The 27,266-nt window shown below is 35.2% G+C and overlaps 1 protein-coding gene across 4 annotated transcripts in view; it reads left to right on the forward strand.

The window, feature by feature from the left end:
* The window catches only part of MAP2 (microtubule-associated protein 2), a 93,376-nt gene that overhangs the window by 49,351 nt on the left and 16,759 nt on the right, over positions 1 to 27,266 (forward strand). The window contains exons 4-9 of one of the 4 annotated variants that reach the window (XM_012661241.1): positions 10,143 to 13,871; positions 14,082 to 14,288; positions 14,460 to 14,594; positions 17,469 to 17,530; positions 22,435 to 22,582; positions 24,460 to 24,800. In XM_012661241.1, the coding sequence (XP_012516695.1) occupies positions 10,143 to 13,871; positions 14,082 to 14,288; positions 14,460 to 14,594; positions 17,469 to 17,530; positions 22,435 to 22,582; positions 24,460 to 24,800 (4,622 nt within the window). Of the gene's footprint in view, positions 1 to 10,130; positions 13,872 to 14,081; positions 14,289 to 14,459; positions 14,595 to 17,468; positions 17,531 to 21,300; positions 21,472 to 22,434; positions 22,583 to 24,459; positions 24,801 to 27,266 lie in introns of all 4 variants that reach the window. The other 3 variants (XM_012661242.1, XM_012661243.1, XM_012661244.1) reach the window with 3 other exon arrangements.

Raw genomic sequence — 27,266 nt, forward strand, 5'->3', positions numbered from 1 at the left:
ACTGGGGAACAAAACAGACATGATCCCTGTTTTTTAGGAGCACACTGTCTAGTGGAGAACAGAAATCCAATAAATAAGCTTACAAACAATTTCAAGTTGGATTAGCACTAAGGAAGAAAAGAAAAAGAAGCTTTAAGATAGAACAAGAAGGGGAAACTTTATTTTATTGGATGGAGAGGGGATAGTTAAAGAGCCGAGCCCTAAAGCATGAGGGAGTCTTAGCCAAGAGAAGGGGTGGAAGAAAGATGTACATGTGCACTCAGGTGACCAAGATGAAGTGCCTGGGAACTGACGGGGTCCATGGCTAATGGGTAGTAAGAAAGGAGTAGAGGAGTGAAGGAGTGTGAGAGCGAGCAGCGGCTAGCTGGGGTCGCTGTCTTGGATTTCACTCCAAGTGCAGTGGGAAGCTTGGCATGATAGTTGCACCTCCCTCAAGTCACTGAAAATGTTTCTGAACTCTTTCATAAAGCCTTCCCAGTGTCAGAGAATGCTCTTAACCCAGAGAGGGGTATGATACTGACAGAGTCGTCCTACTCCACAAGTCTGCTTGAGGTCAAGTCATTTACTCTTCGTTCTCTATATGGAAGTTGGAGCATAAAGGGAGAAAGCAGAGTCCTCCTATCCCTCTGGGCCTTCACCCTGCTGCTTCCTGGAGAGTAATATAATGCATATACTGAAAATACAAATAAATAGAGCATAGAGTCACTTTCACATTTTGGTAACTAAGGTGTCAAATTTCCAAAGTAATTGAAATGGCTTTCTTCAAGCTGTTTCAGTATATTCAGGAAAAATGCCAATTTACTTCCTATTGAAAGTAATTTGAATTATTTTCAAACCAAACTTTATTTTTAATTGTTCTTTTAAAAATTTTTAAACCATATGAAGCCCTGATGATTTGCTTTTAAAGGGATAACCATTTTTGAGTTTTATGAAAAAATATGTATACGTATTTTATAAACTGTACCTCTTTAGAGAGCAGATAATATTCTCACCTTAAATATGTGAAAATATATGTGGTCGAGACAATTAAACTACTGCCTCTCTTTTATTTTAAGCCACACTTAAATAATGTACAACAAATAATATTTTTTAAGTTTAGTTTTCCAGAAAATAAATCAGTGATAAGTTACAAGATAGAATTAAACTGTTCAATTTTTCAAACCAATTGGTTTGTAAAGGCCCAGCCCAAATGCATCAGTGTATTGCTTATAGCAAGTCAGGTGGAAAAAGAGCAGGTGGATTTCTTTGCCTTGTCTAGGGGATTATTTACCCTTCTTGACACACCCTCAAAGCAATTTTAATCTAAGGGTACAGTGACTGCCATAGTCTGATCCTTTTATACGAATGGAAGAAAGCTCTTGAATGAAATTGAGTAACTCAGTGATTTTGAGCATACTCTTTCTTTTTATTAATTATCAAACAAATTGAAAGCTGTTCTTTCCCAAAGGGGAAGCATGAAAGTTTCCACTAAAAATAATTTAAGATGTTGATTACTATCATTTATGAATATTCATTTGTTATAATTAATGTAATATTAATATTCCCAGAATATGTGCTTATTCTGGGGAACATTTACATGGGATTTTGATGAAAAAAATTAAACATGCACACTTACAAAGGAAACCATGGTACAATAAACCAAGACCATACCGGTTGCGATGTTTTCAAATTAACTTCCTTTTTCTCTTTGGCCTAACCATAATATAGTTGTCGTGTGGACTGAGCTGTTAGAATTTGGAAGCCTGTGCAAGTACAATGGAATCATCTGAACACAAAACCAGGTTTCCTTCTGCCCACTTAGGTTTGCTCCAGAATTCTAGAGTGGTGTATCCCTGTGTTACAGATATGGTGACATAATAATTGCTAATCTGAGAACAGTTTCTTCCATATCATTCTGGGGCAATAATAACAGTCAGCAAACTGAGGAGTCCTCAGTCAAAAGCTGGCAAAATGGAAAGGGCTTGGAAATGATGGAAAACAGTGTAAGTGGGGCCAGCTGCCATCAGCCATGTGCTGTGATGCCACAACAAACCAAAAGCATGTAGTCACCTGATATTCCAGATGTAGGCTCTAAAGGGGCTGACATACCAAGGCTTGGTTTTGTGTGAAAAGCCTTACTTTAACCCAACGCAAACTTTCAAATCCTTTTTTTTAAAAAAAGTGTAAATGGAAGCAAACTGGAGAAAATTTATTCCTCGGTTGAAACCAGGTAAGCTTCATTTTAGAAAATTATAGTTACGCAAAGGAACTATGTAAAAGTCCAAGGTTCATAAGGTTACCCTGTCCTTTAATATATGACATTGTTAAGTTAAATAGAATATTTTGTGGCAAAAGTGCAGTCCCCAAAAGCATACCTACATATAGTAAAAAGATGAGCTCATTCAATACTGACCTTATACAGCAAAACTATAGAAAAAGTTCATTCATTGTGAAATGAATTTGATTTTTCACAAATCTAACTCAAACTTTGATATGTCAAACAAAGGGAAAGAACAGAGGTACCTAACAACTTTTCTGAGTACACTGAAGACACAGATGCTAACATGTATGGAGTCAAATATTGTACTTGACATTTTCACAGGTATCTTTTTATTTAATCCTCCCAGCAACCCACAGGGATAGATAATATTCATTTCTACTTTTTTGCCAAAAATATCATGGCTTATATCTGGATAAGTGGCTTATGTAGTTCAAATATAAATCCTTTGACAACAGTTGCACTACATCCTAAAAGCTATCTTTTATCAAGATTCTTACTGTGAGACTATGGATGTAAATCATCTTCAAATGAGAGTTTTTTTGTTACAAGCTACTATACGGATTTCCTTTTTTAAAAAATCACTCCCAAAATATTCAATTTATTTATAATTTACCTATTTAAAATTATTGTGTGTCCCATCTCCATTGGGTGTGGTCTAGAAGCACTCACCATACACAACTACATAACAAATGAGGATCTAACGTCTTCTATTATCATCATGGAGCCAAGTGCAGTGTTTAGACTTAAGTAGCCATGGTCCCTCTAAGCATAGCTTTGCTAGCACATCTGGAGCTTGTAATATAAATGGACTTTAGGCTTTCAGGTCTGGAATGGGGACTTGGAGTACATACAGCTCAAAATACCTGGACTTTGCCAGACATGCTTTTTGAAGTTGCCTTGGCTCAAGGCCAGGCATGTACCACGGAGAAGCTACTTTTCCACTAAAGCTCTTTAAGTTTCTCTTGTTGTTTTTGTTGTTCGCTGATTAGAGTGAAAGTTTTCAGAATAGAAAATACTATTTTTAAAAAATGGTATAAATCTGAAGCAAGGCTTTGGGCTGTTTTTACATTTTGGCACTTTCAAAAAGAGCAGTGACAAGAAAGAGGCAGCCAGTATCTTCAAAAAGTTAAAATATCCAATGAGTATTGCCTTTATTCTCAGTTTAAATTCTTCAGTTTATACTGTAGTCTGCTCTACTTCCCAGAAAATAAATGTTGAAAAGCAGAGGCACATATTCCATTTCATTTATTGATTATGCACACAATCCATTGAACATATTAGAAGTTTTAGAAGTAACTTGCATACATGGGGAGTTTACAGTCTCAAGGGTTCACTGGGGAAAGTATGAATGGCTAGGACATGTGACAAGCCCAGGGCTATGATTCAGTCAGTGTTGTAGGCCAGATCTTGGACAATTATCTGCTCAGCTGTGAAATCGTGCCTAGTTGAACTAAGAATATCAAATGTTATTTTAGGCTTCTGCCATCCCATGATATAATAAGTATCATGGCTGAGAAAGTTCTGAGCATCCATCCAGAAACAACTTCCATGGAATAATGAGTAAATAATGTGCTTAAAAGATTAAACGTATTCTCTCTGCAAAATGTTATTTTAGTATCCTTATGACTTCAGGCTTATTTCTAGTCATCAGCACTTTGTTGCTGAAAATAAGTTACTGTCCTAAAAATACAGTGCATTTTCAAATTAATGCTATAATTCCATCTGCTTAAATTCTCATAGAAATAAAAACCATACGGATGGATACTATAGATTTTGTTCTTATTATTGAGAGCTATAAAATTTTAAACTGATTTCTCCATGTAAGTAAATAAATATTGATTAGCAAACTTAGTAACTGCCACATATGCCTGAAATGTAGTGTCTACACTATATCAGAAACCAAATAATGTTCATTGTCATAGTCCTTAAAGCTCGTTAAATTACACAAGCATCTGAATGCTAAGCAGACTGATCTTCAGTTGTATATTTAAGGAAATACATTTAAATAATGCAATTTTCAAGCCAAGACACAGGAAAGGACAGAAATTACAGTAGCTACTTTAGCATTTCAATAAGAAATATGTGGTAAGAGATTGGAAACATCAAAACAGCTAAGAACCAGTGGTGTAAATGAAACTCGTGGAATAGTCTTGATGAACCTGAAGCCAACTCTGTAGAAATTCTCAGCTAGATATATCTCTATTCAGAAGACAAATAAAACATAAGAAAACAAATTTATGGTATTAGAGACTTTCTTAAAGCAATGTATTTCCACAGTAATGCAACTGAGAGCCAGTGTTTAAAATGATGCCCGTAGGTACTGCATTAGCCTTAGCATCCACAGAGAGAGCTATGCTTACTCCTCTTTCCCTATCAAGGCAAGAAAGAGGAATAATGCATTGTAGATTCTTCGTAGCAGGATGGAAATTAAAAATTACTTTCTGGTTAAAGTCATTAACTTAAATTAACCACAACACTATTTGTGCATCCTAGCTAATTAAGGTTATGTTTCAAATGGGGCTGTTTTTTCCCCATAATCATATAGGCATTAGATCCTAACAGCTTTCTTCTTTTTCAACTTATAAATATATTGATATAAGCATGAGAAGAATTAATCTTCATGAAATAATTTCTTCCAGAGAATGCATTTGTTTTGTAATGCTTTGTTTCTATTCCGTTTTCTTGGTTATTCTGACTTATGTGAGAGAAATGTATAGATGATTTCTATTTTGCATCAGGGCTATCAATGCTTTTGATTCACTTAGATCAATGGCAAACTTGCTTACAGGATAGTTAAAATTTAGCGGTCACTGAAGCATGAAACGTTCACTGTCTCCCATCCTCCATCAGCTCGGCCTTGCTAATTCCCCTCCATCCTGCTGTGCTGTTTCTGTGGCCCTTTGTGTCCTTGTGTAGGTGTTTGTCTCGTCTGTCTGATCTTGTGTCTGTCTTGTCCAGTTCTCCCTGCAGTTTCTTCCTGTGTGTCTGTTTGTAGATGAAGGGGCTGAGGATCAAGTGGGTCCTCTACACAGGTTCCCCAGCCACGAACCTGCCCCCAGCGGGGAGAGGCGCAGACTTCTAGCCCCCTCCATCTCGGTGTCTGTGCCTGATGATGACCCTTACAACTCCGAGGAGGAGTACTATGAGCACCCTTTGTTCAGCTCAGAGTGGACCACCTCTAGTGTGCTCCCCAGTGTCACGGCGCAGAGTGCAGAGGCCCACTTAGGCCAGGAGAAAGGTGAACCAAGCATGGTCCCCATTTGCTCCTCCTCCCCAGCTTGCAGCTTGGACCACGTGCATCATGTTAAGTGTGCCTTCCCATGCGGTGGGAGGGACAGGAGCCTGTTTTCTCCACGTGAAAGTGAAGTCCCTATATAAGTTGTATCCATCCAAATGCCTCAGTAATCTACATAAAAGACTCCTTACTTGAGGCATGTGCGGATTCCTTTTTCTATATCATTGCTTCTGAGAAGCAAAGGGAGAAGGAGAGAGAAAGAGAGAAGCAAAAAAAGTTCAATTAAAATATGACTCCTTTCTGTTCCCTGTCAGTAAATCAGTTGGGAAACGACATATTCTTACCCAAACCAAAGAAGATGTACCAAAATATTATTTCTTTTCCTCCTTGGATAAATAATATTACTAGGACCAGCTTAAATAGAATTAGCCTTCTTTCTAGTGCTATATTAATAGGATAGCTCTTTAAAAGAGAAAGACTGAAGAACCTTTAAAGCAGAATAAATGTTGTGAAATGAATTGATTTCCCCGTATCACTTAATCATTTACAGAAACTACAGAGACTTCCCCAGGTGACTAAATCTTGGCTCACATCAGTAGAGCTCGGCTAAAATGAAGGAAATGATTCAAAGCCTTCATCATTCCAACCTCATAAAGCTGGGAGAGTCCAGTGTATAACTGGCCATAGTGAGGATAAAATAAGTAGGCAATGGGCCTATTTGAATGGGCTGCAATTTGTCTCATTCTAACTAGGTAGTTTTGTAAAGGAAAAAAACAGTACAGCTAAATATATTTTTGCTTAGGTGAAGCGTTTATTTTCACAAAGGACAATATTCAATGTGAGCGCAGGTAGTTCCAAAGCAATGAGAAATAAGCTTACAGCTCACTAACTGCAGTCATGATAATAAGCTTCTTCAAGGGTCCTTTTGAAAACAAAGAGCACCAATGGCTCGGACACTCCGGTAGAGAAATATAAGACAGATTAACTGAAACTAAGTTCTTCTAGTAATGCAAACTTACAACAATTTTCAAAATATGTTAATTTTTGAATTAGAAACAGGTATGGTTGAAATAAACATGATTTGTACAAATCGAGAAAATGGAAAGCTAAAAATTTCCATGAATTTGAAAACATGTAAATTAACTTGATTAGACTCTATCCAATAAGGTGACACTAGTAAAGGCGCTATATTAAAAGTCTTTTAATTGTAATCAGAATCTATGCCATAAAAATTTCCTTAAAATAACAAGTTAAAAACCGAATATTTAATATTTTTAATTTACATAATTAAATTATAAAAATGAAAGTGTCTGAATGCTAAATGTGAGGAGACAGATGAAGTAGCTTTCTCTCTCTCTCTCTTTTTTCCCCTGAGGGTGTTAATATTTTTCAAGAAAAGATAATTTCTTTCTTTTCTATCTGTAGCCTTTCCCACAGGGCCATTTAAATAATGTACAATTTTTTCATAGGAATTTCATAAGGATCTTCCATTTACAGAACTATAAAGCAGCTTATATATTTCTCTCTAATTTCTTAAGTGATAAAATGGGATTTATTTTTACTGGCATTTGAAGTGTAAATGAGAAACAAATGAACATGATAATTCATAAACTTCATAAGTTTGCTTTTTATATCTTACATGTTAACAATTTTCTATGTGATATACATCTTTTGGGGGGTATTTTAGCAGTTTGGTTGCCACTCAATTAATTTTCCTTGGTGATTTTGTTTTGAATTGCAGAAATGAGACATTATTGCTAATGTGCATATTTTCTTTCTTAGTGTCAAAGAGAACCATACATGAACTACATTACTAATATTTCAGGGAGTTAAACAATATAACAGTTGTGTCCCAGAAGTAGAGTTTTGCAAAGTGTATGGTTTAAATTTTACCTTGATCTTATTTTTCAAAATATTTTACTTATTCCTTGAAAATTTTCATTCTCTTCAACATATAATGCAATGAAGGTAATACAGATTGGCTTAGGTAGCCCTTTACCTTGTAAATACTAAATAAATTATATTTTAAATAGTTTTGATGAACTTTGTGATAAAGCTGTTTAAGTGATTGGTTGGATATTATTTTGAGGAAAGGCTTTTTTATTCCTAAAAATTTCTTTAGCAAATTTAGCACATTTTAAATAAAACAGTCAGGAATTCTTATATAGGGGCTTCCTGCATTGGAGAAAACAGCACATGTCTAACAAATTTAAAGTTTTTTTTTTTTTTCCAGTACATTAATACATTCATCTTTTCACCACCATCTGTTATCCGGCAGCACCATCTCTTACTTCCAGCAAACTTTCCACATGCGTGCGACTTACTGCCATTTCCCCTAAGGGTAATTGATCAATAAAACCCTTTCAGCTCCCAAATTTAAAAAAAAAAAGGCTTTTAATGAGACTTTAAAAGTCACCACTATTAGCTGACTACGCATGATAATTTTCCAACCCGTATATGCTGTGTGTTGCATTGGAATATTAATTTGCTCATCCAATGGTCAAAGAAAAAACACCCATTCCAATGGAGCTGAAAGTGTTCCTTGAATAGTATTTCTGTCGTTTTGTGTATTGTTCTGTGGTCATGATGTCAACATCTTTCTCATTCCTAAGAAGAAGAAATTCTAGAGAGTCGGAAGGCTGAGGAAGAGAGACCTGCTGCTCTTCCTGGGAAAGAGTGTGGGGCTACTAAGTCCTCAGATCAGCCCAAGGGCCTCAGTGAGGGCCAAGTGGAGTCTAGTGCGGAGGCCCCAGTAGTTTCCGAAGAGAGTGCCCGGGCAGGGGCCACACATGAGAAAAGTGTCAAAGAGGTCAAGGAGGTGTCTCCAGAAGTAAAAACCCCTTCCTCTGCCGGGGAAGGTGTGTCTTTCTCAGGATTTGCATGTGTTATGTTGCCAATGATCTCTCCAGCGGCTTACCAACCTGATGCCTTTTCAACGCTATTTAAATCATCGCTGGGTCTTCTCATGATAACAAGACCGCTGTTTGGGGCTTAATGAGCAGAGTGTGTGGCTTGCGCAGGTGTTGTGTGGCAGCTTGGTTTTCCACTGCTGCAGCTGATTCCTGGTTTTCCTTTGCCATGATACAATACGCTTTGCAGCCAGGCTGATGATGCTGTGTGAGTTTTGTTTTGTTTTGTTTTTTTTCCCCGCCCCTCATCTCAAATGTTTGCCAGTCACATTGCTAATACATGTATATTTTTGTTTTTATTTTTGGGACAGCAATTCATATGCTTTTATTTCAAATTATACAGTTGGATTTTGGCACATAAAGGCTTAAGTGGTAGAATCGTTTTGTTTGCAACTGCAATGTGCTATACTTTTTATGCTTCAATGAATACTGGTTTGGTTTTCTCAAGAGCTCCTGCTGTTGCTTCTCATGTCATTTTCTCTCCATGGCAGTCAACCCCTTTGACCATCCCCATATCTCTTCAGTTTTCATTCATGTAACCTTTATTAGAAGTTCATAAAGTATTTTTTTCTATTGTTACAACAGGACACACAAGTATGTAAGGCAATGATGATTCAACATTTGCTCTTTGAGAGATCATTGAATTGTATTATATTTCCCCAAATCTTTTCCAGATAACTACTTTTAGCTCTAATGACCAAAGTGAAATACCTTTGACCTTAAAATATAAGTGGGACTCTAAAGCCTTTTGGATTGGTGAATAAATAAAAATAAAAATGTGTCATTTAATATCTGTGAAGCATCTTTAAAGCCAATACTGGTCAATGCTTCACCAGTTGGTCATGTTCCAGGGAATGAGGTCATGACCAGGAAGAAAGAGTTATTTTTATAGTTGGCTCTTTTAAAAATCTTGTTACTCATATGACTTCCTCATATCAATGGTGTAATTCAGATTTTCTTACATCTTTCATACAGACTAAGTAATGATTAGGAATTAAGAATTTTAAATACATGAGAGAAATTGGCTTGCCAATTCTTAGCTCATATCATATAAAATCGATAGCAAATATATACTTATATTCCTGAAATTTAATCTCAGATGAATTCTAAAAATTTATGCCAGTAACCTTTATATGCCCCCAAAATTGGTCCTGGCATTTTGTTGGTCAAGTTAATTGAAACTATTAACATTATAATATTATGAATTACTTTGCCGTCTGTCCATGGCCTGCCAATTCATTTTTAAATGATAAAACCAATTAAAAAATTCAGTAGAAATCAATCCTTATCTATATTTAGTCCTTGACATATATTCTTTTGTACCCTAATGTTAGCTACTTACTCAATATTCATTAATTTATAACCTTTATGTTATAAATTTGCTAAATTCATATATGGCAACCTTTTTTCCTACTATAATACCCATCACATAATGTTTAGGAGAGACCAAACAAATAAACAAGGACAAAAGAGTATCCAGAAGTGTACTCTTCTTATAATTCCTGTGCACATTAATTTACAACCAGAGTTCATTTTAGTAACAGTACATATATATCTCAGTACTGCCATTTTCATATGAATTTTTAAATGGGGGTAGCATGCTTGCATGTTCCATAGTTTTTCTTTTTACCCTACCATTCATTTATCATTTCAAAATATAATTTTAAGCTTATTGCCTGAAAGCATTTGCCTATTACTTATTTAAAAATCAACCCCATTACTTCAGATTTATTTACAGCCTCGAAGATGGAGTTCCAAGACCAGCAGGAATTGACTCCTTCAACAGCTGAGCCTTTAGACAAGAAGGAAAAGGAGTCAGAGAAACAAAGTAAGCCTGGTGAAGACCTTAAACATGCTGCCTTCGTTTCTCAGCCAGAGACAACTAAAACTTACCCTGCTCAAAAGGACATGCAAGGCACAGAAGAAGAAAAAGCCTCTCCCGCTTTGTTTGGGCACAGTCTCATTGCCAGCCTGGAAGACGTGACACAGAAGACAGAACCAAGCCTAGTAGTGCCTGGCATTGACCTTCCTGCAGAGCCTCCAGCTCCCAAAGAACAAAAGGACTGGTTCATTGAAATGCCAATGGAAACAAAAAAAGATGAGTGGGGTTTAGTTGCTCCAATATCTCCTGGCCCCCTGACACCCATGAGGGAAAAAGATGTATTTGAGGATATCCCAAAATGGGAAGGCAAACAATTTGATTCCCCCATGCCAAGTCCCTTTCAAGGTGGAAGCTTCACTCTTCCTTTAGATGTCATGAAGAGTGAAGTAGTTCCAGAAACATCACCCTTTGCCTCTGCCTTCTTACAGCCAGATGACAAAAAATCTGTGCAAGAAACCAGTGGCCCAGCTACTGCCAAAGATAGTTCTAAAGTTGAAGAGCCCCATAAAGATAAAACTGACAGAATGGCAGAAGTACCAGCCTCAGAGGCAATCACCTTACCCAAAGATGCTCACATTCCAGTTGTGGAAGAAAATGTTATGGAGAAAATTTTAGAGGGAGAAATAGGGGTCGTAAATCAAGAGAGTGTGCAGAAAAAAGATACTTTCACCCTTAGTGGACCGGAACCTACACTTACTGAAAAGGAACCTCAGCTGAAGCTTGAAGAAAAAACAACCATTTCTGACAAAGAAGCTGTTCCAAAAGAGAGTACACCCCTAAAATTGGCAGACGAAGAAACAGGCATAATTCAGATCTCCACAGAGCACACTTTCTCAAAAGAACAGGAAGGCCAAGAGTCTACTGCAGATATGTTAAAACAAGACTCATTCCCTGTAAGTTTGGAGCAAGCAATTACAGATTCAACTATGACCTCTAAGACACTGGGGAAAGTCATGACCGAACCAGCTGCATTAACTGAAAAGAGTGTAACCCAGGAAATTTTTGAGGAGAAAGTTACCGACAAAGCTAATAGGGTCGAAGGAGTTGGGGCTGCAACATCAGCCGAGCTTGACATGCCATTTTATGAAGACAAGTCAGGAATGTCCAAGTACTTTGAAACATCTGCCTTGAAAGAAGAAGTAACCAAAAGCATTCAGCCAGGCAGTGATTACTATGAACTAAGTGACACTAGAGAAATTGCCCCTGAGTCTATTGATACCGTATCTCCCGTGCATAAAAATGGCGACAAGGGATTTCAAGCAGAAGATTCCCAGCCCAGTGCTCCGGCACAGGAAGCAGGGTACAGTACTCTTGCACAGAGTTATCCACCTGAGTTACCTGAAGAACCCAGTTCTCCTCAAGAAAGAATGTTCACCATTGATCCAAAAGTGTATGGCGAGAAAAGGGATCTCCATAGTAAGAATAAGGATGATTTGACACTTAGCAGGAGTTTAGGACTTGGTGGGAGATCTGCAATAGAACAAAGAAGCATGTCAATCAATTTGCCCATGTCTTGCCTGGATTCCATAGCCCTTGGATTTAACTTTGGTCGGGGTCATGACCTTTCTCCTCTGGCTTCTGATATTCTAACCAACACTAGTGGAAGTATGGATGAAGGGGATGATTACCTTCCAGCCACCACACCTGCAGTGGAGAAAGGCCCTTGCTTCCCAGTAGAAAGCAAAGAGGAAAAACAGACAGAAAAAGAAAAGGCTACTGGAGAAGAAATTACTCAAGTGGAGACATCATGTGAGTCACCTTTCCTAGCCAAAGATTATTACAAAAATGGTACTGTCATGGCCCCTGACCTGCCTGAAATGCTAGATCTGGCAGGCACAAGGTCAAGATTAGCATCTGTGAGTGCAGATGCTGAGGTTTCCAGGAGAAAATCAGTTCCGTCAGAGACTGTGGTTGAGGAGAGTAGTACTGGTTTGCCCCCTGTAACTGATGAAAACCACATTGTTGTAAAGACGGACAGTCAGCTTGAAGACCTGGGCTACTGCGTGTTCAATAAATACACAGTCCCACTCCCATCACCTGTTCAAGACAGTGAAAATTTATCAGGAGAGAGTGGTTCCTTTTATGAAGGCACTGATGATAAAGCTCGAAGAGATTTGGCCACAGACCTTTCATTGATTGAAGTAAAACTGGCAGCTGCTGGAAGAGTCAAAGATGAGTTCAGTGTTGAGAAAGAAGCATCCCCGCATATCTCTGATGACAAATCGGGACTGGGTAGGGAATTTGACCAAGAGAGGAAAGTTAATGATAAGCTAGATTCTGTACCAGAAAAGAGTGAAGAACTTGCTGACTCAAAAGAACATGGCAAGGAAACAGAAGAGGCTGTTGATAAAGTGGAAACATTTGACTTAGGAATAACCTACGAACAAGCTCCAGCCAAAGAACTGACAATATCAAAAGATGCATCATCTGAGAAAGCAGAGAAAGTCCTTAGTTCAGTGCCAGAGGTAGCTGAGGTAGAACCATCCAAAAAAGCTGACCAAGAACTAGATTTTGCTGCCCAGACAGCTGCCCAGGGTCAATTAGATGTTAAAATTAGTGATTTTGGGCAGATGGCTTCGGGGCTAAACATAGATGCCGAGAAGGCAACAGAGTTTAAACTTGACGCTACACAGGACCTGAGCCCCTCATCCAAAGTGCCTCAGGAGGCAGATGCATTTATGAGTGTTGAGTCTGGCCACATGAAAGAAGGTGCCAAAGTCAATGAGACAGAAGTCAAAGAGAAGGTGGCCAAGCCCGACTTGGTGCATCAGGAGGCTGTAGACAAAGAGGAGTCCTATGAGTCTAGTGGTGAGCATGAAAGCCTCACCATGGAGTCCTTGAAACCTGATGAGGGCAAGAAGGAAACTTCTCCAGAATCATCTCTAATTCAGGATGAGATTGCCATCAAATTGTCAGTGGAAATACCTTGCCCACCTGCTGTTTCAGAGGCTGATTTAGTCACAGATGAGAGAGCTGATGTCCAGATGGAATTTATTCAACTGCCAAAAGATGAAAGCAAGGAAACCCCAGATATATCTATCACCCCCTCTGATGTTACAGAGCCATTGCTTGGAGCAGTTGTGTCTGAACTAGCAGAGGCTCAACGTGAGGAGGAAGAGATAGAAGCCCGAGGAGAATATGATAAACTACTCTTCCGCTCAGACACCCTTCAGATTACTGACTTGGGTGTCCCAGGTGTCAGGGAGGAATTTGTGGAGACCTGCCCAGGTGAACACAAAGGGGTGATTGAGTCTGTCGTGACCATCGAGGATGATTTCATCACTGTAGTGCAAACCACAACTGACGAAGGGGAGTCAGGCTCCCACAGTGTGCGCTTTGCAGCCCTAGAGCAGCCTGATGTGGAAAGGAGACCGTCCCCTCGTGACGAAGAAGAGCTCGAAATAGAAGAGGCAGCTGAAGCCCAGGCAGGACCCAAGGATGGTTCCCCAGAGGCTCCAGCTTCCCCTGAGAGAGAAGAGATTGCCCTCTCAGAATATAAGACAGAAACCTATGACGATTACAAAGACGAGACCACCATTGATGACTCCATCATGGATGCTGACAGCCTCTGGGTGGACACTCAAGGTGTGCATTACTTTTTTTTTTTTTTTTTAATTTTCTACTCCCAAATCAAACCCAATAACCTAATGGGAAAAAAATTTTTTTTCACTTTAAACTTTTAAAAATGTCCCTTTATCTCTTTCTTTTGCATTTTGTTAAATATACGAAGGACATTGTACATTTGTTACTAATGTTTTTGTTGTTATTGTTGTCATGATTTGCTTTGATCCGCAGATGATGATAGGAGCATCATGACAGAACAGTTAGAAACTATTCCTAAAGAGGAGAAAGCTGAAAAGGAAGCTCGGAGATCATCTCTTGAGAAACATAGAAAAGAAAAGCCTTTTAAAACCGGGAGAGGCAGAATTTCCACTCCTGAAAGAAAAATAGCTAAAAAGGAACCTAGCACAGTCTCCAGAGATGAAGTGAGAAGGAAAAAAGGTTCATTTAACAATCACTTCTTTAAAAATGTTTTTGAAGTAATTCATTACTACTCTTTTGTAGAAGAACTGCCTAACAGTGGTAACTAATTATTTATGAAATTTCGTTTGGTTTTGCTCCAACTGTTTATTTTTTCCTGATGGTATGCTTTTTGTGTTTTCTTATTCATAGCAGTTTATAAGAAAGCTGAACTTGCTAAAAAAACAGAAGTTCAGGCCCACTCTCCCTCCAGGAAATTCATTTTAAAACCTGCTATCAAATATACTAGACCAACTCATCTCTCCTGTGTTAAGCGGAAAACCACAGGTGACTGTTCAATTCTGCAATGTGACTGGCAAACATAGACATGTATTTTTTTTATCTCATTACTGTAGCAGCTTCTCATTTTGTTTTTCTTCCAAGAATCTCAGCAGTCATGAACAATTTTACTATTAAGTGTCTTGTATCATTATTCTTTCTTTTTTTCCCCTCCTTGCAGAAGAGGTCATGACCATCTGTTTCTTTGTCATGCTCAGACATAACAGTGCGTGATTGTATCTTGGCATTGTGCTCTAGTGTCACGTTCTGGGGATTCCTATTTTCATTGTGTGTGTTTGGTTAGACGATGGCGATGAATTTAACCGTGGTATGCATTCTCATTATTTTGCTTATTTATCTCTCTCATGCTTAAACCCATACATATTTGTTCTATTTTCTACTTTGTTACTGCCAAATCTGTTACTGATGTTGATGAATTTACTAAAAATCACCAAGAATGCATAGTGATTTAGACATTGAAAATGAGAAGCAAACCTGGGGTGACATTGTGATTTGCAAAATTACTTTGCTTTTGGTGAACCAAAAAAAAAAAAAAAAAGGAAAATAAGCTTGTCTGGTAATCCCATCAGATTTTTTCCTCATATCCAAAATTAGCAAGGTTTTCAATCCACTGAACTACATCTTTTAGCTGATGGTCTGTCATCAAGATTTTCTTAAATATGCTGAATCCAAACTGCTAAATTTTCTGATATAATTCAGTATTCAAAATTCTAAGACAAAATCCCTTCCTCCTTAAAAGGAACTTAAGTTAGAAATAAACTTAGGTTTATTTCTATTTTGCTAACTACTTATTTTTCTTCAAATACATATTTTTACTAAGTTTAAAAAGGTGGTAGATCAAAGGAATAAGGTGTATTAGAAATCATCATAAAAACTCATGCAAATGTCTATAATGCAAACTTTATTTCTAAATTTCAGTGCAAAGTATTTATGTATACCAGGATAATCTTAATTTGCAATATATTTTAGTGTTTGTTAAGTGGCACACTTATAGTCTACAAGATATAAGGTTGCTAAATCAGAAAGTAATATTTTTCTTTCCATTATATGTCTTAAATGTCTCTATATAAAGCTGGATGATTTTAAAGGTTGAGAGCAGCATTAGTCTTTGTGAGAAAAAGAAAATCAACATAATTGATGGTTTTATGATAGTAACTAGAAATTCCAAGTATTTTGTATTTGTGTTCTTCATCTAGGAATCATGTCATGTGCTTTCCTTCAAGAACAAGTATCTGAAGCAGGATTCGAAAATGAAAGGCTTATATATATACACAAACCTTGATAGAGTTTCAAGATGAGGAATGCCTCTAAGTTAGGAGTTAGGAATCAACACAGCATCTCTAAATCTTGTATCTTAGTTCATTTCCTCAGGTTTTTAGCCTTGTTAAACTTGGAATTTTTCTTCCAGTTAGACAAATGCTTGGGCAAGCAGAATCTCTTGGGTTGGCATAAAAATCCTATAACCTACCTGTAAGGATGAAAGATGTCATCAGGATTGTGGCATCTTAGAGAAATGTGAAATGGTTTAGTAAAGTGTTTACATGTCATGGTTTTTAATTTGCCACACTGAAATAAATTTTATTTTTTATTTATTTTTTAAAGGAAATTTAAGGTCTTTGGACTTATTAAGATCTTCCTTTATTCTAGTCAAATACTCTAAGAGAAAGCATATATCAAACATAGGTGACATTGGTTTGAAACAAGCTATTTATATCACAAGAATTTGAGGTATGATACAGAGGCAGTACGAAGACATTGTTTGCACTGCTTCTTTAAAATAATCAGTTCTAGAATCTGTAAATAATCTTACTAGCTAGCTCTACATAGCATAAAGCATATTGCAGACAGTTATTATTTTTGTGCTAGAACTGCACATGGCATAAGAAACCTTTTTGAACTCATTCAAAGGACTTAGAAGGATATGTATTTTTTTCTGAGGGTTTCTATTGTATGAAAGAAAATTAAGGAGAAAGTAAATACACAAGCTTGAATATTTTCTTTTCTAAGCACAATTTTCAAATACAGATGGCTTTTCAAAACAGAATTGTTTTAAATCATGAGAAATATTTAAGTCAAATTAGGTAAGCATGAACAGAAAATATGGTAGAGATAATGGAGTTCAAAATTGAAACCAGAAGTATAAAATAGCAGCAAGAGAAACAACAGTAACAGATGTGGTAATAATCTCATACAGGAAGTGCACGTGTAGAACATGTTATATATTTACTGAACTTAAAATTTTCTCTGGTATTTTCTGTTGTTGACAAGCTATTTTTCTTCCCTTCTCATGTGGTACATTTTCACATCAAACAAGTGTGTCATTTATATTGTGAAAGGAAGGAGAACACAGGGAAAGGGGTTGGCTGAGCATGACAGTTTGGAATGTAAAATGCAGAAATATCTGCAGGTATGTCGGTGGCTTCCAGAACAAGAAGAGAGTTTAGAAATCTCTCTGAGCAAGCACTCTTCTATAGCATGCCAACCCTAGACACCGATCAGCTCTCTTTTCCTTAAATTCTGTAGCATTCCCATTGCTATTCTTATAACGTCTGTTCTAAATGATCTTTGCTCATATACTAGTGATTCAAAGGTATGTTGGTAACCGATAGAAAATTATTTGGTGTGCTTACCTGTTCTTGAGTAGACACTGGATTATACTAATTAGCACACACCACAGTTGGAGCCACATGCTATGCTATTGTTATTCAGGTTTCTTTAGTTACTGAATTTGAGTCTCACAATAAGCAAAATTTTGCTTTGCATTACTTTGTTGACATAACAGAATATTCAAAGGGTATTGAAAAAATGCATTTTTAGCCACTAAGTTTAGAGTTGTTTGTTTGTGTCTTTTCTTTTCAACAGCAGCAGGTGGGGAATCGCCTCTGGCTCCCAGTGTATTTAAACAGGCGAAGGACAAAGTCTCCGTGAGTAAAATAAGTTTTTCCTTGTTCTTCATTTGCAGTTCCTTTGGTATTAGTTGCAACATCTCAATAACTTTTGATATTATTTATATATTTACTCTTGAAAGTCATTTTAAATCATTCATTCACCCAGAATGATTCTCAGGGGTGTCCAGGCATGAATTTTCATCTTCTGGAAAAACATGTGACGATAGTCAGTGAGGACCCAGCTGGGCTGCCTCTTGATTAGTAAGATAAAAACATATAAAGCAGCAGCACAATGATCTCGCAAAAATAGGAAAGCCTAATTTATTTACTTTTCATAGAATCAAATTAAACTATTATAATCAACCTTAACTATATTTTATAATACATTTTCATTGTTTTTGCTACAAAATAAAAATATGACCAAATGAAGCAATGTAGACAAGCAAAAAGAAGTAAAAAATCATTTATAGTCCCCTTATATAAAGATAACTACAGTTCTCATTTTGATATAAAAATCTTAATTTTTTCCTACACATTTATAGGTTTAATAACAAAATTGAAAACACTGTGTATTGACTTTTTAATTAAATAGTAAACATATTTCCATGTCATTAAACATTCCTGTAATCAGTTTAATGACTATACAATATTGCATTCTATTTATTTACAATGATATACTTGATCAACTTCCTATTATTGGATATTCATATTATTTGTCACTGTTGTTATTTTAACAATATTATTGTAGAGATCTTTTTGGCTAAGTGTCCCGTAGGATAACTTCCTACTGGTGAAATTATTGTTTCAAAAAGAATGTTTATATTCAAAGTTTTTGCTACATATTGCCAAATTGCCCTCTAGAAAGGTTCTGTCCATTTATACATTCTGCAGCTGTACATCAGAGTGTCCATATTCACTATAATTACTATATTTTTGTATATTGTTCTGTATTTGCCAAATGATGGCAATGAAATATATTATTATTTTAATTTGGTTGTATTAATGGTGTTTAGCTTCATATGTTTACAAACTTTTTCTATTTCTTCTTTTGTGAGTTTTATTTTTATATTATTAACCACATTTTAAAGACCAAAGCCAACAGGAATTATGTTTACCCCTTTATGATTGAAAGAAAAAAATTAAATGACTACTAATAAAAATCCCAAATTCCAACAGATAATTTGAATGATATTGATTACTAGCTTATCACAATATTCTCGATCTCAGCAATCATACATTATATATAAATCACAATTCTTAGTTTAGTTTCTCAAAATGAATAAAATTTTAGACTTCTGCCTTTATTTATTGTGAAAAATAATGATTCATTTCCAATGACAGCCAAACCTTTGATATCATCTTGAACTCTGAGGGCTTTTACGTTGATAAAGGAAGATAATTGATTTTCATGTGTTTTCAGACATATTCCAGAACATATGGCGAGCAATAGAGTTTATTGCGTTGATAAATATTAATATTAGGCTTTATTTTAAGCACAATGTGATTTCAAGATCTATATCTCTTTACCTCTGTTTCTGATGGAGAACTAGTGAGTTGTGGTGGTTAAAATCAGGGTTATGAAACAGAACATGTCCAAATCTTGAACATCTATTAGCTATAGGACCTTTTTCTTCCAGTGTTTTAAATTTCTAAAGATAAAGTGAAGGAGAAATTCTTATATAATAAGTGAGTTGTGAAAATTAAATCTAGTAATTTTATAGAGCAGTATACAGTATAATGCCTAGAACATAGCATTCATCCAATAAATAGTGATAGTCATTAGTTATTATTTTAATTATTTGAATGGTGGAAGTTTTTAAGCACAGACATAGAAAATAAGTCTGAACTTTCCCTCTTTTGGAAAAGAATTTTTAAGTGAACATTATTTGGAAAACCTTTAGAAAATTTTTAAGTCCCCCGGTCTTTGAGTAACTCAACGGAATCAGCATTTAATGCTTACACTTGGGACAGAAACCATATGCATCGCCTGACACAAAACTAACTTTTTTTCCTTTTAAATGTCCATGTCATCTTTCTGAAGAAATTTGTCCATCATTCTTTCCAACTATTTTTCATGTGTTACCCTCTTTTTTCCTTCCTAATACCTCATCCTCATCCTGTAAGTTTCCTTAAACCCCAAGATTAACTCTTATTTGACTTATCTCTGATAATCCCTACATACATGAGAACAGTTCTCTGAATAGTCAATTGCTCTTTATTATGAACCTGACCTACACATACTCGTGCATTTCATTTGGGTTTCTGTTGATGTTTGTTTGTTTAGCATTAATAGTTGTCTCTCTTAATGTAGAGTCAATCCAATCATTTCATTTTTGTTTCTATATCACATTTTTGAAATTCACTCTTTTGTGAATAGGATCAATTAAAAAAAATGACTTATGCCAACCCAATTACATTTTCTACTGAAGGTACTGGGTCTGTAAAACAAACTATAAATGCTTATGTCTCTGTTGTGGCTACAAAGGTTAAAACTTGACATAAAAAAATCTCAGTTTTATCTGCTATTTTTGCAACAGCTAAGTCAAATTAATTATTTGAAGATAATAATCTTCTTGGCTCTGTCATACTTGTCTGTATTTTTAACAGTCTCCCATGAGATGTGGCTTGCCAGCATAGCTTTCTCCAAAAGCCATACATCCAACCCAATTATACTTGCAAACATTCTCCCCAGGTGTTATCAACACCTATAAATTAAATCTCATGATTTTTATGGGAAATCTCTTCTGTGCTGACTGTCCATTTTAGGATTTATAACATATCATACAGACTATAGTCTGTGCACAAAAATGTTATTAATTCTATGGTATAACTTAGTCCCCAATATGTGTTTTACTCATAAGAGGAACTCATTATATATAAACTCCGCAATTTTTCTGATGAAATCAATGTAGATTATCTGAAAATAAATTTTCTTAATCTTTAAACAAAATTTTCCATTATTAGGCTTCAAATGTTCCTCGTTCTAAAGTTCTTGAAACATGATCAAGATGTAGATTATACGTACACCTCAAAGCTTATGTTTATTAGAGGAACAATTCCAACACACTGGATATAGAAAGATATTTTCCAAATGTGATATCTTTGTATGGCTTATATTACAGATTAATTAGAGACCATATACATAGAATCCATAAGGAATCTTTTATCAATATTCTCATTAAATGAGAGAACTATATATAAAATCATCTATAAAAACCAAAATTTAGACACTTAGCATTATCTTTTAAACCAGCAAAATAGTTTTGTTAATTACTATTTGTAATATTCTTTCTATCTTAACGATTATTTTATTTAAAAAGAGAGAGAAAGACTTGCTTTGATCTCAGAATTTCACAAAGCCAATGCCTCCACATCTAAACAATATTATTCTTTTTTATCCTTCTGCCCATCCATTCATTCACTCATCATTTATTTAAAACTTATTCATTGTATCTTCACTATGTACCAGACATAAACAGTCACAACATTTGGAAGCAAAGGAGAGCAAGTAACATGGATATCTGTTCTAGACCTGATTAATATAAAGTCAAGTGGTTTAGCAGTATTTTTGTTTTTGTGTATAGCAGACATTTTTATGTGAGTATTGTTTAGTTCCAGCTCAAAAGGTTGTTGAATGAATATCTGTTGTTCTCAGCTATATATACATCTCTATCATTGATTATAACCATTATCATGTGTTCTTAGTAAGGAACATTTAATTTCTTATATGTTTATACTTTTTAATTTTCTTTTTACTTCATAGTTTGGTTTATTTTGTGCTTTTGTTTGTTTTCTTTCATGGCTAGAATTCTACTTTGTCAAAGATTCCTGCTTTACAGGGTAGCACAAAGTCCCCAAGATACAGCTCAGCCTGCCCTAGCACGACTAAAAGGGCTACATTTTCTGACAGTTTTTTAGTACAGCCCACTTCAGCAGGCTCCACAGACCGTTTGCCACACTCAGAATCAGGGAACAAGGTAAGGCAGCAGCTCAATACAAGGTGCAGAAAGGAATGTAGTTTATATAATTTGGGAGAAGGTTATAGGACACAATTCAGGAAATGTATGAAAGCAAGGACTTTAAATTCTAACTTATTTGACAGATAAAAAATAGACCTGTTATAAACAAATACAAATGGAAAATTTTGATAGACAGTCTACCTAATTTAAAAAAAAGAAAATGTCTTTTTCTAGATATAGTATCCATTAACTTATTATTTGACTATCTTATAAAATATCAAATAAAAACTAACAAAACAAAATATATTCTATTACATATGATATATATAGTATTGTACAGTATAATAACAAATTATATTGGGTACAATATAAAAGCAATTTAGACTCAACATCAAATATATCGTGGTTTCAAACTACCTCTGCCACCTACCAACACAGTGACCTTGAAAAAAACTACATAAGCTCATTAAACCTGTTCCTTCAGCTTTAAAATGTGCATAATATTTTGTGATGAAAATCAAATCATAAATGGATATAAAGTGCATAGTGTTCTTGTCGCATAAGTGCTCAATATATGGAAGCGGTCATTGTTAGAAATATGCATGCAATGAGTTATTGTCAGTGTTTTCTGATTAATAAATTATCATGCTAGTAAAGATTTTTAGTCAAATTAGTAATTTGCTGGAGATTTTGCTTGAGTAAATTCATTTTACCCATATTATCATTTAGAACTTGAACTTCACAATTAATTATGAGGACTAACTCCAAGATAACATATTTATATAAAACTTCTAGGCAAATATGAACTCGTTCTAAGTCATAAAGCAGAAATGCTTGTAAGTGTATGAAATTCAGTACTGTGTATTAAAAGAAATTCATCTACCAGCACAGAAGGAAAAATAGCTAGAGCAATGTAATAATTTCATATAATTAAAATAAAGATTCACAAGAACTCAAAGTTCTTTTGTTTTCCCCAATCAGGATGGAGTAACCAAGAGCCCAGAAAAGCGCTCTTCTCTCCCGAGACCTTCCTCCATTCTTCCTCCTCGCCGAGGTGTGTCAGGAGACAGAGATGAGAATTCCTTCTCTCTCAATAGTTCCATCTCCTCTTCAGCACGAAGGACCACCAGTAGGTCTATTTTGGTTTGATTTCTTTTTAATCATTTTTTTAAAAATCCTGTAAGTGTAATAAAGCTTATTGTATATTTGTATATTTTTGTATATTGTATATTGTATATTTGTATTTTAATTTTTCTAAATAAAATATGCATGAAGAATAGATTATATTTGTACTAAGCATCAGAAAATCCAGACTATAGATGGTTCCAAAATAGCTATTTGAGTCAAAACAATTTATAGAGGAAATGGGAACATACCACCTTATTATCTACTAAGATTGAGATAAAGTTATTTTTCTAAGACTATATTTCCTCTCTTGCTTCAAATTTAGAGCAAAAGGGCACAGAGTACCTTTATTTGATACATGAAAACTGTTCACTAAAAGAGGTAAAATTGTTTTGTTTCTCCAGGAGATTGAACCTAAGCTAATGTACCCATTTACAATGTCTGTAGTCACAATTATCTAAGAAACTCTCTTAGGCTCACTCTTTGTAAATAGTTAAGCAAAGACTAAATGTCCCCTTCTCAGAAAGAATTTCCTGCACTGATGAGCAATTGAGTTAGATGACCTCTAAGATTCCTTTCACTTTAATGATTTTAAAGTCAAGTTATAGGTTTATCCTCTACGTAATTTCAGAAGATTCATTGATTTTACAAAGTATACATATTCAACAGTAAAAAATTAAAATTATGCCTTTCCCATAAAAGTTGTAAATGAAATGTGAGTGCTTTAAAAAAAATGTAAATTCTCAGAAGTTAAATGTTACATCTGGCTTAGAATTAAGCAGCATCTGGGTAAATAAGTGTCAATATTCTCATTTCTTAATTAGCAATAATAAGAGCTGCCCTTAACTACTATATTGTGCATGTTTGTTTGATTATCAATTGTTTGGTATTTACAAAAGTGCTTTGAAATCTACGTGTTGTATTCTTATTTACACAATTCTTTCAGAAAAGCATTTGAAATGTCATTCAAAACACATTCAGAAAGATAATACAAGAGAAACATAGTACAGGAAAACGGGGTGAAATAATCAAACGAGGCTGAGCTTAATCTGAGGCAAAGAAATACATCTCAGAAGATCCTAAATAATTAATAGTGCAAGATTATGAATTTAACTGTAAACTGCCAAACCAGTGATTAAAACAGAGGAAAAAACACAATCAGGTGCAAAGTTCTCCAGGAATATATTATTAGGACATCCCAATATTCTAAAGAAAGAAAGAGACTTTTTTTGCCTTAAAGCACTGAGATAAGTTTCCTTATAAAGGGAATACAAGATATAGTAGAATAATGTCTAACGGCTTACGTTAAACACATCTGCAACTCACACTGTTCCTCAATATAAGCTAAGGCAGTAATATTGAAACATGATTCAATAAATACCTTTCTACACAGACCAAAACCATATGATCTAAATAATGGTTCTATGTTGTATGTTCGCCTGGACCTCAGAATGAATTTACTACATAGAAGAATGAATGATCCACATATTATTCAAGGAATCTTCATTAACTGTGGGTCCACATACAATATTAAATACAGATGCTTTTTCCAACTAGAGGCAGATCCATATGCCTTAATGATTACACAAGTAGACAATGATTTTGGACACATTCCTAATAAAAATTAAAGAGAATAAATCAGGAAAAATCAGGTTTTATCTTTGTGTTGATGGCAACACATGTTCAAAAGAATTTCTCTAGGTTATGAACCTAAAGAAAGGAGGCTCTCACCTTTTTGAGCATTACTGTAATAATTTGTACATATTTCTAAATGCCTTAGAAAGTAAACATAATATGATTCTAACAATCTAGGGAAGAGACATGTTTTCAGGAGAACCTTCTGATGCTGTGGTTTGATTTTGACCATGTCTGTTAATATAGGGTCAGAGCCAATTCGCAGAGCAGGAAAAAGTGGCACCTCAACGCCCACTACTCCTGGATCAACTGCCATCACTCCTGGCACCCCACCAAGTTATTCTTCACGCACACCAGGCACTCCTGGAACCCCTAGCTATCCCAGGACCCCTCACACACCAGGAACCCCCAAATCTGCCATCTTGGTGCCCAGCGAGAAGAAAGTCGCCATCATACGTACTCCTCCAAAATCTCCCGCCACTCCCAAGCAGCTTCGGCTTATTAACCAACCGCTGCCAGATCTGAAGAATGTCAAATCCAAAATCGGATCGACAGACAACATCAAATACCAACCTAAGGGGGGGCAGGTAAGAATGACATGAACACATATTTGCTGCCAGAAATGAAGTCTCATTAATTATTATGTTGCCTTCCTCATATTGTAAACTAACGGTTCTTAAAAGGGAGGTAGAGGTGTTAAAGAGTTACTGGTTTCAATTTAATGCTAAGAATTTGGACTTTATTTGAAGCTACCCCATAAAATATAATGAAAATAATATAATGTGTCCATTCGTTCCGGTTATTATTGGAAAAAATTTGATTTAACCATATAGGAGAAACTTTTAGTTGATTAACAGATGTTTTCTGAATGTATCTCTATTGTTTTGTGGACTTTAACTTAAGGGACTAAAGTTACATTTCTGATATAAATTTGAGTTTTCTGTTTTATATTCTGACCATTAGCTCATTTGGCTGTCTTTTAGTGATTCCAATTTTATCTCCTTCCCAAGGATTTCCTATGACGTTTTCTACCATTTCCTCATGTTCACTCCAAAATATGAGTTTGCTTCATCAAGTTTCTCCTTTGTCTACTATTGACCAAGCATTGTAAAGAGTGGGCATTCATGTCGATAATAGGCAGCTCTGTCGGATTCTGATGAATAAAATTGTAGCCTTTAAACTTCTGCTTAAGATTAATTGTACTGAATAGAGTTATTAGTAAAGCTCATTTACTAACTTTTTTTATTTCAATAGATTTAGGGGTACAAGTGGTTTTTGGTTACATGAATGATTTATATAGTGGTGAAGTCTGGGCTTTTAGTGTACTTATCAACTGAATTCACTTATTAACTTTTAACTTCAACTCCAGAGCAAACATCCATATCTTTTGCAAGCAGGAGTCCTTGAGTTCTGTCTTGATCTGAACCTTGCTTATATACTATATGTTTGGACAAAGCAATTAGCCTGGAAGGAAATTGTGCAAATATTATTTAATATTTCCCTTATAAGATTGATCTGCATACAAAATAGTTCAACTTCTATGATTGAAGAGATAAAAGAATACATCCATTCTTGAAAGAAGGGATGAAAGCAGTAAGTTTATACATGAGCAAACTTGTAATGCCCTTTCAATATTCCACAAAAGCCTTTTTTTTTTAAACTCAATATTTTTTCTGCCATTCTTTTTCTTTTCTCATATTTTCTGTCACTGATTTCTGATATTCCTCCTTTGTGCCAAAGAAAATCTATTTTCAGGCAGGTTTAGAAGAAAGATCTTGCCAAAATGTAAAGCTATGAAGTACTCCTACTCACCGTTGAAACAAAAATCCAATATTGCTCCTTCCTTTAGCAACAAACTTCTTTGCTGTCTCAGGATTCTGTTCAAGAAAGCCCAAGGAGTTGAAAAACTAACCAATGGGGCAGTAAGGGAGAGATCAATATGCCCTTTTTAGAACAACTATAACCTCCTATAATAATATAGTCTTAGAGAGATGCTTTTTGTAGAAAGACATTATCAAAAATATGAGCTTTAAGAAACTTTTTTCAGATAAAACCCACTTATGAAAGAACTTTTTAAAGCAAAAACAGAAAATCAAAATTCTACCAAATTTAAGCTTCAAACTAAATTCCAAAAGACTCGAGCTATTCTTGCATTCATCAGAATTTTGCACATCCAAGAGAAGGAAATATTTGGGGCCTTTTGGAAATATCCCCTAAATGTTGCATTATTTTTATATTTATACATAAATAATTTAAAGGAGTAAGTTGAGTAAAATCAATTTAGTACCAATTAGAAACTTCTTCATTTTAGCTTGTGATGAGATAGCCCTTAAAATAGAGTAACTATGATATATATTTAAAAATCAATTCTCTTTTTATAAATATCCCCCATGTCCTAATATTCTCTAGAACAAAATGTGGGCTTTACTTGCTTATTTTGTAGAAAATATTGGTACTTAAAAGACTCTATTTCTTATTAGAATCAAAAGGAAATATAAATTATCTCCAAGATGATATTGTATTAAAACTAAAAAGAAAATGTAATAAAAAGGGAAAAGTTACTGTTATAATTTGACATAGAAGTTTAACAATATGTGATTTTGTTCAAAAGACTCCTTAAGGTAGAGAAGCAAAAAGAGTGGTTTTAGCCTCAGCCTTGCAGGACTCTCTACGATTAAACCAATCCATATATACAAAAATATCTATTTTCTTTTTCTACTTCTTTATCATATCTAGTTGTGAGTATTTTTATGCTTGATTTTAATTGATTTCTACTACATTTGGTAATTCATAAAATTGGTATAAAAGTGTCTTACTCTGTTGAGCTGAACTCAAACATCTCTAGAGATTTTGATAGTTAAGGACTAATAAAGACATATGACACAAAAATTACAGAAAGAACAAAAAAAGCCTCAAAATCACAGTATCATTTGAAGAAAATCTCTTTTTTCATCAGGCAAGTGTTAACTTGTTGCAAAATTATTCTGTCTCAGCATCAGATGACTTGGAAAAAGTCCATAACAGTGGAGTTATGAAGTAACTTTTTTGCAGAA

The sequence above is a fragment of the Propithecus coquereli genome, unplaced genomic scaffold (genome assembly GCF_000956105.1).
Source record: "Propithecus coquereli isolate 6110/MARCELLA unplaced genomic scaffold, Pcoq_1.0 Scaffold70, whole genome shotgun sequence".
In the NCBI taxonomy this organism is placed as follows: domain Eukaryota; kingdom Metazoa; phylum Chordata; class Mammalia; order Primates; family Indriidae; genus Propithecus; species Propithecus coquereli.